This window comes from Diprion similis, chromosome 3, assembly GCF_021155765.1.
Source record: "Diprion similis isolate iyDipSimi1 chromosome 3, iyDipSimi1.1, whole genome shotgun sequence".
NCBI classification, from domain to species: domain Eukaryota; kingdom Metazoa; phylum Arthropoda; class Insecta; order Hymenoptera; family Diprionidae; genus Diprion; species Diprion similis.
In genome coordinates this window covers 1796461-1809893 of record NC_060107.1, presented here as the reverse complement: position 1 = coordinate 1809893, position 13433 = coordinate 1796461, and the positions used below count along the sequence as shown (strand labels likewise).

At 42.1% G+C, this 13433-nt stretch overlaps 2 protein-coding genes across 2 annotated transcripts; both read right to left on the bottom strand.

The window, feature by feature from the left end:
- Positions 1 to 7423: 7423 nt before the first annotated feature.
- On the bottom strand, positions 7424 to 12573 carry LOC124404030. The gene is made up of 2 exons (XM_046877835.1): positions 11343 to 12573; positions 7424 to 7642 (listed from the first exon to the last, which is right to left on the bottom strand). The coding sequence occupies exons 1-2, from the start codon at positions 12505 to 12507 to the stop codon at positions 7488 to 7490; spliced, it is 1320 nt and encodes a 439-aa protein (XP_046733791.1). The 5' UTR covers positions 12508 to 12573; the 3' UTR covers positions 7424 to 7487.
- On the bottom strand, positions 9828 to 10989 carry LOC124404029. The gene is made up of 2 exons (XM_046877834.1): positions 10717 to 10989; positions 9828 to 10648 (listed from the first exon to the last, which is right to left on the bottom strand). Exons 1-2 carry the CDS (start codon positions 10834 to 10836, stop codon positions 9851 to 9853), a joined length of 918 nt encoding a protein of 305 aa, XP_046733790.1. The 5' UTR covers positions 10837 to 10989; the 3' UTR covers positions 9828 to 9850.
- Positions 12574 to 13433: the final 860 nt, after the last annotated feature.

Sequence of the window (13433 nt, the reverse complement as noted above, 5' to 3'; positions counted from 1 at the left end):
TTTTGCAGGACTCTTTTTCCACTAATTGGACCCTCAGGAATGCGAAAATGACATCAAAACCAGCGTGGGATCAGAAGCAGAGAAATCGCGAAAGAAATCTCACGTTTTTCAGCCGTAACTCTTGATACGTTGCTCGCAGCGTATTCGGACCACGCGCAAACGATTCCTCTCGCAAAATTACGTAGATATAGGCCATGAAAAAATCAATTCAACTCTCTTACAAAATCGGCCAAATTTCGACTGAAAAAATCCAAAGGGGTTAGCCTTCTTTTTTTGCGATTTTTAGAGCTCGGAAACTTTTTGCCTCAGAATCGTTTTGCAGGACTCTTTTTCCACTAATTGGACCCTCAGGAATGCGAAAATGACATCAAAACCAGCGTGGGATCAGAAGCAGAGAAATAGCGAAAGAAATCTCACGTTTTTCAGCCGTAACTCTTGATACGTTGCTCGCAGCGTATTCGGACCACGCGCAATCGCTTCCTCTCGCAAAATTACGTAGATATAGGCCATGAAAAAATCAATTTAACTCTCTTACAAAATCGGCCAAATTTCGACTGAAAAAATCCAAAGGGGTTAGCCTTCTTTTTTTGCGATTTTCAGAGCTCGGAAACTTTTTGCCTCAGAATCGTTTTGCAGGACTCTTTTTCCACTAATTGGACCCTCAGGAATGCGAAAATGACATCAAAACCAGCGTGGGATCAGAAGCAGAGAAATTGCGAAAGAAATCTCACGTTTTTCAGCCGTAACTCTTGATACGTTGCTCGCAGCGTATTCGGACCACGCGCAAACGATTCCTCTCGCAAAATTACGTAGATATAGGCCATGAAAAAATCAATTCAACTCTCTTACAAAATCGGCCAAATTTCGACTGAAAAAATCCAAAGGGGTTAGCCTTCTTTTTTTGCGATTTTCAGAGCTCGGAAACTTTTTGCCTCAGAATCGTTTTGCAGGACTCTTTTTTCACTAATTGGACCCTCAGGAATGCGAAAATGACATCAAAACCAGCGTGGGATCAGAAGCAGAGAAATTGCGAAAGAAATCTCACGTTTTTCAGCCGTAACTCTTGATACGTTGCTCGCAGCGTATTCGGACCACGCGCAAACGATTCCTCTCGCAAAATTACGTAGATATAGGCCATGAAAAAATCAATTCAACTCTCTTACAAAATCGGCCAAATTTCGACTGAAAAAATCCAAAGGGGTTAGCCTTCTTTTTTTGCGATTTTTAGAGCTCGGAAACTTTTTGCCTCAGAATCGTTTTGCAGGACTCTTTTTCCACTAATTGGACCCTCAGGAATGCGAAAATGACATCAAAACCAGCGTGGGATCAGAAGCAGAAAAATTGCGAAGGAAATCTCACGTTTTTCAGCCGTAACTCTTGACACGTTGCTCGCAGCGTATTCGGACCACGCGCAATCGATTCCTCTCGCAAAATTACGTAGAGATAGGCCATGTAAAAATTAATTCAACTCTCTTACAAAATCGGCCAAATTTCGACTGAAAAAATCCAAAGGGGTTAGCCTTCTTTTTTTGCGATTTTCAGAGCTCGGAAACTTTTTGCCTCAGAATCGTTTTGCAGGACTCTTTTTCCACTAATTGGACCCTCAGGAATGCGAAAATGACATCAAAACCAGCGTGGGATCAGAAGCAGAGAAATTGCGAAAGAAATCTCACGTTTTTCAGCCGTAACTCTTGATACGTTGCTCGCAGCGTATTCGGACCACGCGCAATCGATTCCTCTCGCAAAATTACGTAGATATAGGCCATGAAAAAATCAATTTAACTCTCTTACAAAATCGGCCAAATTTCGACTGAAAAAATCCAAAGGGGTTAGCCTTCTTTTTTTGCGATTTTCAGAACTCGGAAACTTTTTGCCTCAGAATCGTTTTGCAGGACTCTTTTTCCACTAATTGGACCCTCAGGAATGCGAAAATGACATCAAAACCAGCGTGGGATCAGAAGCAGAGAAATTGCGAAGGAAATCTCACGTTTTCCAGCCGTAACTCTTGATACGTTGCTCGCAGCATATTCGGACCACGCGCAATCGATTCCTCTCGCAAAATTACATAGATATAGGCCATGAAAAAATCAATTTAACTCTCCTACAAAATCGGCCAAATTTCGACTGAAAAAATCCAAAGGGGTTAGCCTTCTTTTTTTGCGATTTTCAGAGCTCGGAAACTTTTTGCCTCAGAATCGTTTTGCAGGACTCTTTTTCCACTAATTGGACCCTCAGGAATGCGAAAATGACATCAAAACCAGCGTGGGATCAGAAGCAGAGAAATTGCGAAAGAAATCTCACGTTTTTCAGCCGTAACTCTTGATACGTTGCTCGCAGCGTATTCGGACCACGCGCAATCGATTCCTCTCGCAAAATTACGTAGATATAGGCCATGAAAAAATCAATTTAACTCTCCTACAAAATCGGCCAAATTTCGACTGAAAAAATCCAAAGGGGTTAGCCTTCTTTTTTTGCGATTTTCAGAGCTCGGAAACTTTTTGCCTTAGAATCGTTTTGCAGGACTCTTTTTCCACTAATTGAACCCTCAGGAATGCGAAAATGACATCAAAACCAGCGTGGGATCAGAAGCAGAGAAATTGCGAAAGAAATCTCACGTTTTTCAGCCGTAACTCTTGATACGTTGCTCGCAGCGTATTCGGACCACGCGCAATCGATTCCTCTCGCAAAATTACGTAGATATAGGCCATGAAAAAATCAATTCAACTCTCTTACAAAATCGGCCAAATTTCGACTGAAAAAATCCAAAGGGGTTAGCCTTCTTTTTTTGCGATTTTTAGAGCTCGGAAACTTTTTGCCTCAGAATCGTTTTGCAGGACTCTTTTTCCACTAATTGGACCCTCAGGAATGCGAAAATGACATCAAAACCAGCGTGGGATCAGAAGCAGAGAAATAGCGAAAGAAATCTCACGTTTTTCAGCCGTAACTCTTGATACGTTGCTCGCAGCGTATTCGGACCACGCGCAATCGCTTCCTCTCGCAAAATTACGTAGATATAGGCCATGAAAAAATCAATTTAACTCTCTTACAAAATCGGCCAAATTTCGACTGAAAAAATCCAAAGGGGTTAGCCTTCTTTTTTTGCGATTTTCAGAGCTCGGAAACTTTTTGCCTCAGAATCGTTTTGCAGGACTCTTTTTCCACTAATTGGACCCTCAGGAATGCGAAAATGACATCAAAACCAGCGTGGGATCAGAAGCAGAGAAATTGCGAAAGAAATCTCACGTTTTTCAGCCGTAACTCTTGATACGTTGCTCGCAGCGTATTCGGACCACGCGCAAACGATTCCTCTCGCAAAATTACGTAGATATAGGCCATGAAAAAATCAATTCAACTCTCTTACAAAATCGGCCAAATTTCGACTGAAAAAATCCAAAGGGGTTAGCCTTCTTTTTTTGCGATTTTCAGAGCTCGGAAACTTTTTGCCTCAGAATCGTTTTGCAGGACTCTTTTTTCACTAATTGGACCCTCAGGAATGCGAAAATGACATCAAAACCAGCGTGGGATCAGAAGCAGAGAAATTGCGAAAGAAATCTCACGTTTTTCAGCCGTAACTCTTGATACGTTGCTCGCAGCGTATTCGGACCACGCGCAAACGATTCCTCTCGCAAAATTACGTAGATATAGGCCATGAAAAAATCAATTCAACTCTCTTACAAAATCGGCCAAATTTCGACTGAAAAAATCCAAAGGGGTTAGCCTTCTTTTTTTGCGATTTTTAGAGCTCGGAAACTTTTTGCCTCAGAATCGTTTTGCAGGACTCTTTTTCCACTAATTGGACCCTCAGGAATGCGAAAATGACATCAAAACCAGCGTGGGATCAGAAGCAGAAAAATTGCGAAGGAAATCTCACGTTTTTCAGCCGTAACTCTTGACACGTTGCTCGCAGCGTATTCGGACCACGCGCAATCGATTCCTCTCGCAAAATTACGTAGAGATAGGCCATGTAAAAATCAATTCAACTCTCTTACAAAATCGGCCAAATTTCGACTGAAAAAATCCAAAGGGGTTAGCCTTCTTTTTTTGCGATTTTCAGAGCTCGGAAACTTTTTGCCTCAGAATCGTTTTGCAGGACTCTTTTTCCACTAATTGGACCCTCAGGAATGCGAAAATGACATCAAAACCAGCGTGGGATCAGAAGCAGAGAAATTGCGAAAGAAATCTCACGTTTTTCAGCCGTAACTCTTGATACGTTGCTCGCAGCGTATTCGGACCACGCGCAATCGATTCCTCTCGCAAAATTACGTAGATATAGGCCATGAAAAAATCAATTTAACTCTCTTACAAAATCGGCCAAATTTCGACTGAAAAAATCCAAAGGGGTTAGCCTTCTTTTTTTGCGATTTTCAGAACTCGGAAACTTTTTGCCTCAGAATCGTTTTGCAGGACTCTTTTTCCACTAATTGGACCCTCAGGAATGCGAAAATGACATCAAAACCAGCGTGGGATCAGAAGCAGAGAAATTGCGAAGGAAATCTCACGTTTTCCAGCCGTAACTCTTGATACGTTGCTCGCAGCATATTCGGACCACGCGCAATCGATTCCTCTCGCAAAATTACATAGATATAGGCCATGAAAAAATCAATTTAACTCTCCTACAAAATCGGCCAAATTTCGACTGAAAAAATCCAAAGGGGTTAGCCTTCTTTTTTTGCGATTTTCAGAGCTCGGAAACTTTTTGCCTCAGAATCGTTTTGCAGGACTCTTTTTCCACTAATTGGACCCTCAGGAATGCGAAAATGACATCAAAACCAGCGTGGGATCAGAAGCAGAGAAATTGCGAAAGAAATCTCACGTTTTTCAGCCGTAACTCTTGATACGTTGCTCGCAGCGTATTCGGACCACGCGCAATCGATTCCTCTCGCAAAATTACGTAGATATAGGCCATGAAAAAATCAATTTAACTCTCCTACAAAATCGGCCAAATTTCGACTGAAAAAATCCAAAGGGGTTAGCCTTCTTTTTTTGCGATTTTCAGAGCTCGGAAACTTTTTGCCTCAGAATCGTTTTGCAGGACTCTTTTTCCACTAATTGAACCCTCAGGAATGCGAAAATGACATCAAAACCAGCGTGGGATCAGAAGCAGAGAAATTGCGAAAGAAATCTCACGTTTTTCAGCCGTAACTCTTGATACGTTGCTCGCAGCGTATTCGGACCACGCGCAATCGATTCCTCTCGCAAAATTACGTAGATATAGGCCATGAAAAAATCAATTTAACTCTCTTACAAAATCGGCCAAATTTCGACTGAAAAAATCCAAAGGGGTTAGCCTTCTTTTTTTGCGATTTTCAGAACTCGGAAACTTTTTGCCTCAGAATCGTTTTGCAGGACTCTTTTTCCACTAATTGGACCCTCAGGAATGCGAAAATGACATCAAAACCAGCGTGGGATCAGAAGCAGAGAAATTGCGAAGGAAATCTCACGTTTTCCAGCCGTAACTCTTGATACGTTGCTCGCAGCATATTCGGACCACGCGCAATCGATTCCTCTCGCAAAATTACATAGATATAGGCCATGAAAAAATCAATTTAACTCTCCTACAAAATCGGCCAAATTTCGACTGAAAAAATCCAAAGGGGTTAGCCTTCTTTTTTTGCGATTTTCAGAGCTCGGAAACTTTTTGCCTCAGAATCGTTTTGCAGGACTCTTTTTCCACTAATTGGACCCTCAGGAATGCGAAAATGACATCAAAACCAGCGTGGGATCAGAAGCAGAGAAATTGCGAAAGAAATCTCACGTTTTTCAGCCGTAACTCTTGATACGTTGCTCGCAGCGTATTCGGACCACGCGCAATCGATTCCTCTCGCAAAATTACGTAGATATAGGCCATGAAAAAATCAATTTAACTCTCTTACAAAATCGGCCAAATTTCGACTGAAAAAATCCAAAGGGGTTAGCCTTCTTTTTTTGCGATTTTCAGAGCTCGGAAACTTTTTGCCTCAGAATCGTTTTGCAGGACTCTTCTTCCACTAATTGGACCCTCAGAATGGCAAAAAAAGCTACTCGCAGGATCGTGGGGCCAAAATTTCAAAGATTAGGAAAAAAATACGGAGAAAGTTATATTGGTACCATCGATTTCAATCCAAAGTTTCGCAAAATGGTTACAATAAAATATTATATATTTTGTATCCTGCAGACGTCTATCGCACCTGTGCGCAGACAGGAATCGAAACTGCACCGGTAAACTACAATAATATTTGTCTCATACAACATTGTCAATATTCTCCGTAATGCAATGTATGTACTACATTGCAGTTATCTTCCCCGTACAGCAGTCAGACTTCGTACGTAATATTTTTACATTTTATCGCATTGTTTTCTTGTCTTGAACCTCACAACTATGTTATAATACTTATTTCAATTAGTATTATATCATCATAATTGTTGGTATAATATATTAATATTAGTTTAACATTCCAGTATATTATAATTGTACTATTTGGAAACTTGCTAAAGTGGTAAACACTGACATCCCAACAGTTGTTCTAGAACTAAGGCATATTGAATAAACTCAAACTGAAATTCAATCAATTGGAACCTAAGGAAACCAAAAAAGCCTTTTTCCGATTTCGTAGCCAGAAAATTTTTGTTCTATGGTTGATTTGAACGATACTTTGTAGACTAATTGGGCTACAAGGAACTGAGAAAAGGCCTTTTAAACGTTATAGAATCAACATCTGATGGAATACGATGAAAATATGCAGAAATTTTTTGTTTCTTGGATAAAAGCTCTTCAGAAAAAAAAAAAAAAAAATCGAGGTTATAATCGTTGCGATAAAGACAAACCACATAATAGTAGTTCAGCTTGCTTCTTTGTTAACCTCAGTCGATAATTATGGAATTCAGTTATCTTACGAAACCGTTGCGAATGGTTACAAGTTAGGTTACAACATGACTCCACTATCGAAAGTGCTAAAGCTAATTACCTACGGAGACGCACGGTACTCGTATAACAGTTATCAACATGAAAATCTCATCGATTGGTTTGCATAGCGCTGTTAGCGGTGTTTTCAGAGATCTTTTGAACTCTAGAACAAGCTTTAAATGCAGTCGGTGTGCGACGCATGGTAATGTTTTTCAGCTAATGTCAAAATCCTTTGAATTGATTATAAGTTACGTTGATTTCAACGGTAATATCACTGTTAGCTAGCCAGGTGGATAAAGGAAAGTACAGAAAAATACCTCGTCATTACTTCGCAGAAAGCCGGTACGGCATCTCGAACCCAGTCTCTAAAATTAGTCTGATTACATCTTACCAGACCCGCTTTGACCTCGGTTCATCGTACGAATTGTCCGAGTATAATAGCAATCTACATTATATTAATTATAAGCAATTAGAGAAGCTCCGAAAGCATAATGAACGATAAACGAGTCTGTTTCAAAATGTGTCGACGTTGTTGGCCGGGGTGATGGTTTTATTGAGAATATAACTTGTCATCATCATGTCTACATATACGGTCAAAGAAGTGTCAAAACTGATCAATTAATTTCTTTTTTCCTTTTCCTTTTCCTTTTTTCTTAGCGCCCTTCTTCTCTGCGGCCACAGGAGGGTCTTCTGGGGGTTCCACCCTAACTAATTTCGGCAGGGGTGGAGTTTTTGGTTTCGGAACAGGAACGTGCCTGAAAAAACGAGTCGAAAATGGTTAGACAAAGTTCTCAGGGATCGATAATCGACTCCAATCTGCAGGATTAGAAACGCTAATGAGTAGCAAATTGATTGTGACTATATTCAAATTTCTTACATAAAGGCCATTTGCACATCCTGCGTCTTTTTGTCCTCCGTAACTTTAATCCAGATATTCGATTGAGTCCTAGGTTTCAGGAATAAGCCTTTGGTTGAACAGCATGGCACTTCGTCCAACGCTTCCTGGGCTTTCAACTTCTTTTCCCAATCATCTTTCCACTTCTTGAGTCGTTCCTCTTCTTCCCTTTTGCGCTGCGCAGTATTTTCTTCACCCCCGTTATTCTGCTTCTCCTTCTTTACACCCCCTTTGCCTCCCTTTTTACCGCCCTTCTTTCCTTTTCCGGCGTACTGGACGAACCTAAAGTGCTCCGGGTCCTTCAGGTCGATTTTAGCAATCTCGTCGTTTTTAAATATTTTCAAAATCGACAAACGTGACTCTGTAACGGGGCTGACAGTTGGATCCCGCTGACGATGAGTCAACAAGACACCTGCGGTTTGTATTTTTAGTATCACGTCTAACATAAGACGCTGGTATTCCAATGCGACGAGAATACATCCGGAAGTGATGCTGGCCAATGTGGAGTACGGGTTTACGACCTACGGGACATCAGAAACTGGCCTAATTAATCCATTAGCTAAACAGAATTAGCCTCAATTAGTCCCACTTAATGAGGACGTGAAACCCACGTATCAGATGCAATAATTCGCGGCCTAAGGAACGTATGCTCGCCTTATTAGAGTCATCTCAGATGACGTGTTTACTTTGGGTACTCAATCAGTAAGAAAAAAAGTCTCTAGCAACTTGGTTAACTCTGCTTCATCCCGTGATTCTATAATCCGGCTATACCTACAATTTTTTTTTTTTGGTATCAAGTATATCTGTACATACAGTATTGTAAAAGTTACCAATTTTTCGAGCGAAATCTGTGGTTGCGATTGTCTGCAAATTATCAGTTTAGAATCCATTATAGGAACTCGGTAATTTTTTTTATACGAAAAAACAGCAATAAATGGACGAAGAATAGAAAATGTCAATTTAAACTATCGATCATCGGTTTGATGGATTGTGAAAGTTTGGTCAATCTGTATCATTATAAGAGTTTATAAATAAAGACAGCTGAAGAATGATTAGATATAGAGATAGGTATATAAAATAGATAGATTTGATTGCAGATTACGGCAAGAGATCGTTTTCATCTAAGAACCTGTATGACTTTTAACCAAAGGTTATTGCACCTATGATCAGGTATATTAAACGATGACATCATTGCCTAATTTGAATTTAGAAATAGAGGTGAATTAACTTGTCGGAATAAATTCAGAGGTCACCAATTGCTGTGAACGAATTCGATAGCTGGTGCACAATCACTTAACTTAATGACAATTCTTTTCAATCAGTTATATCAGCAGCTGCATGCACCAATTCTCATATCGCAATATTTATAGCAAATCATACTGATACCATCCAGATTAAACCTGACGGTGACTGCGTCAAAGTCACTTCAGTGCTGTTGGGCAAAACGATTGTGCAAGTATTGAATATCTATAGAGTTTCCGCCGATAAAGAAAGGATTTACGAAATTCGAGCCTCACTCCTCGACGTGAAGCTGGCAGACACACCGATATTTATCATGAGCTTGATTCTGCCTTCGAGAGCACTAGGTATAACATATTATACCTACGTACCGTTAATTCACACACGCGTTAAGTTTTCGCACGTGGCAGAGTGTTGCGCAATATTAACGCACGTGGGTTTGCTACTTATTTCCTTATGTTCACCGTAATGATTATAGGTACACGTTTGTTGATATAACAGTACAACGAAGACAGAAATAGTTATAACAGTAGAGTCTAAAAGATGAAAAAATTAACGTTCACAATGTGAAATACAATACATGATGATTGCTTACAGACCAATAGCTCGAGCGACATTCGCACCAATTTGAATTTCAAAAGTAATCCGACTATTTTAGTTGTAGTACGAAATTTTTATTCCGAGAATGATGAAAAAATTACAACATTGCTGAACTTTCTGTACTCCGTACGTGTCGTCAAATCGTCATCGCTTTGGGAACGTAGGTAGAGATCGAATTCCCCTTCAGCGTATAGCAGCTTCCTGACTCTAAGGATGAAAGCAGACTCCGAGGATCAGTTGAAGCCCTTTCCTTCCTTAGCGGGACATCCACACTTGCGGGTTGGTTGTTCGTACGAAAAACCGAAGGAATTTTGGGGCGCGATGGACGTCGCCGGGGGGCAGGGCTCCGGGGGGCATCTTTGAGATGGACAACAGGGTCGAGGACCGTAGTCAGGGGGTTTGTAATTAGCCGGAGACCGAGGGGTGGTTTGGGTTTGTGGTGTGGGACAGCAGGTCCTAGGATAGGATTCACCACTGCCCCGAGAATTGGCCTGAGCTTCACGAGTGCAGCAGCATTTTGGCCCTGGGTTATGGGGTAGAATCATGCCGGAGGGTAGTTTTTTGCACTGGTATACGGGACTGTTGGCTGCCCCTTTAAAAAGGTACGGTTTTTTGTTATGTGGTATCTGGAACTGGGTGACGATTTTTTTCCCGAAACAAGACACCCTAACGAACACGGTGACCTCGCCGACGTTCTGACCAGTAGCCGTGGTGATCCTGAAGGTCTCCCTCATGGTGCGGGATGGATTGCCAGCCTCAAAGACGTGGTGACTTAGAAGGGCGTTGAACAGATCTTTGGCTTGAATCTGATGAGTACCGATCAACATTACGTCGGGCAGAACTCCTGGCGGCAATTTTTTGTACACAGACATCGTAACCGGAAAGGTGGGCAATGGTTTTTCCACGACGATCGATGGTAGAGCGAAAAGACAGGATTTACCCTTCTTGAAATATTGGACGTCACCGCCGACGCATGTGCATCCGTCGGACGATGCCTCTTGGCAAATGTTTATCGGCGGTAAATTAAGCACCTGCGGAGCAAGCATCGTTTGCGAATAAATGGTAAAATAAGAAGCATGAGACCATCACTGTATCGTACCTGGAAAGACACACAGGTCACTACAGGTAACATGTCATCGTGCATCGCGCGGACTGAGGGAATGTTGACTTTGTCGACGAGGAATTCCATGAGAAAAAGTTGCTGTTCCTGACCCTCCATGATATCGGAGGTGAATTATTTATTCAATGTTTATGCATCGGTTAATTCTTGTCAATTTAGTCATGTGAACGTAGAAATTTACAGTGTTTCGGTAATTTTACAAGGAGGAAATTAGCTTCAATTACGACATGTCATTAATTGACGAGTGACGTGAAGTGTGATCTGTTGAAGCTTTACATTGACGCAAAATTCTTATACGGTGGATAAAAAATTGGTGGAAAAATCAACGTGTTAGCTCGTAAATTTTTTTTTCATCAATCTTATTACCATTAATAATAAAGTAAACGACGAAAGGGTTGAACGATTTAATTGTATAGATATACAAATCCAGGACGGACTAGACAGAGTAATCGAAAATCAGTACCGGAAGTATAAAATGAAAATAACGATTCTCTGCCCCCCTCGTTATTTCTTTCCCTTTTTTCCTTTTCCCTTCCCCTTCCCTTTTCCCTTACCCTTCCCACCTTTATCACTATCAGTCTGTGCCTCGCGTGTCTCGTATCTAATCGGGGGACGTCGTTCGGGTCCTTTCGGCGTCCGCATCTCGAGTTGTAAATCGGACTTTTCACCCTCGGCAACAAGTCCCTTCTTACCGATCCTCAGGATAAAAACATCGTGCTCAGAATCCGGAGGATTGTTCGGCCCCGTAGCCTCGGACTCGGGAACGACGGTGACCGTCGGCTGCTTGCTGCCATCCCCGGCGTCAAGGAGTCCCGAAACCTTCAGGACGACCGCCTTGCCGCAAGGACCTCCACGACTCGACTGGATCGGGCCGCAACCGATGGTCGGAGAGGGGTAGGAAGCCGAAGTCTGAATCGGGGACTTGATCTCGGTCAGAGCCGGAGACGCGGGTCGAGCGACAGCCCCAAAGCTGAGGCCGCAAGGGAGGCAAGAAAAATGGGCCGGTTCGCATATCGGACACTGTCCCAAATCCTCGGTGGACTCCTGGCAGATGTCAACGCTGCTTGAGTTTATCATACGGCACTTGTAGGCGAGTGTTTTGTCCTCGATTTCATCCCCTCTGAAGAGAAAGGTCGACTGTTTCTGGGCCCCGTCCGGAGGGGCGTCGAATTCCGTCACTATCGTCTGGCCGAAGGCGGAGAGCCGAGTGTAGACGCTTATTTCACCGACCATATCACCGTTGAAGAGCAGCGGATATTCACCCTCGCATGATTGGGGTGGTGGTATTTGGTTGTCCGAACAACACTGGAGGTCGCATTTCAGCTCGGCGAACTGCTTGCTCAAGTCGATAAAGCTCACGCCGACTAAAACGTTCGGCTTTATGTTATCCGGCATCTTTTTCTGGACTATCAGAGCTACGTTGAACTCCGATATCTTGTTTATCACGACGTCTTCTGCTATCGCAAACATAACCGATCTTCCGGAGTAGAAGTATTCTATTTCATCTGCGATACCGGCTTGCGGTTCGAACATCGGATCCACCGGTGTAACCTCTATACTGTCGTCGTTGAAGGTTAAGAATCTGAAGCAAACACTCGTCGGTACGAAGAACATTTGATTCAGTTTTGCCAATCTCTCGCCGGAGATACTGTGCACGAAAAATTCAAGCAGGAATAGATACTGTTCCTTCATATCCGGCGTCTCGTTCTTCGTTCTGGTACCAAAACCTGCACTGGCCTTCGGAGGCGTCTGCATCTTCAAAACGGACATTATTACTTCCGGCTTCTTTCTTCACCACGATAATATTTTCAACTTTCTTAACGCATTCGCGAACAGAACTTGTCAATTTTCTTGCTAACTTTTTTCACCCATTCTTCCGAAAGAAAATCGGTACCGAGGATATATGCGTCTGCTTTCCAAAAAGTTGAGGAACCCGTTTATCGCGTATGTAGATTGACAGGTATCGATTTCTCGAATTTAGCAAAACTCGTCAAAAGACGTTCCGTGAAAGCTTATCTCGATTACTGTTGAAAAAAAGAGTCGTATCGATCCGTTAATACGACCGTTGCTATCGATACTACCAACCACTTACGATCATACTTCACCTTCAAGTGGCAAAATGGATGAACTGGAAATGATTCCGTACCTCATACCTACTCTCAGGATGAATTTCAACTCGATGAATTAATCATTACAGCGAATTGCAAATCATCATGTACTTTGTACGCATATAAAACTGAGAGATCCGTAGTTCGATCTTCCGTCAATTTTGATAACCAAACGATTCTTCTATTGTCGATAGTATCCAGAGCCCGAACCTGTGGGACATTGCATCACCGACGTGTCGCCAAGCTATCTAACAGATGGTATATTCTTTAACGGTCGTGTTGGTCCAACGCACAAATGTGTTGCCAAGCAGTTATCACCGATCCCACGTGTGCCTGGTAAGTGAACTATCTGTATTGACAAATCGATTTACAGATAACCAGCTTGGAATGATAAGCTAACGTGGTGAACAGATGTCCGAGTTACTAAGTGTCCAACCATCGTTATGTACGCTTCTACACCTACACAAGCGTGGGTTGGTCTCGTTGTTAGAGACGATCAATTAATCAATGGGGGCGACATCAATTCGTGCGTAAAAGACAAGACTGTTGTCCATCTAATCATGTGTATCGAATTCTGATATAATCATC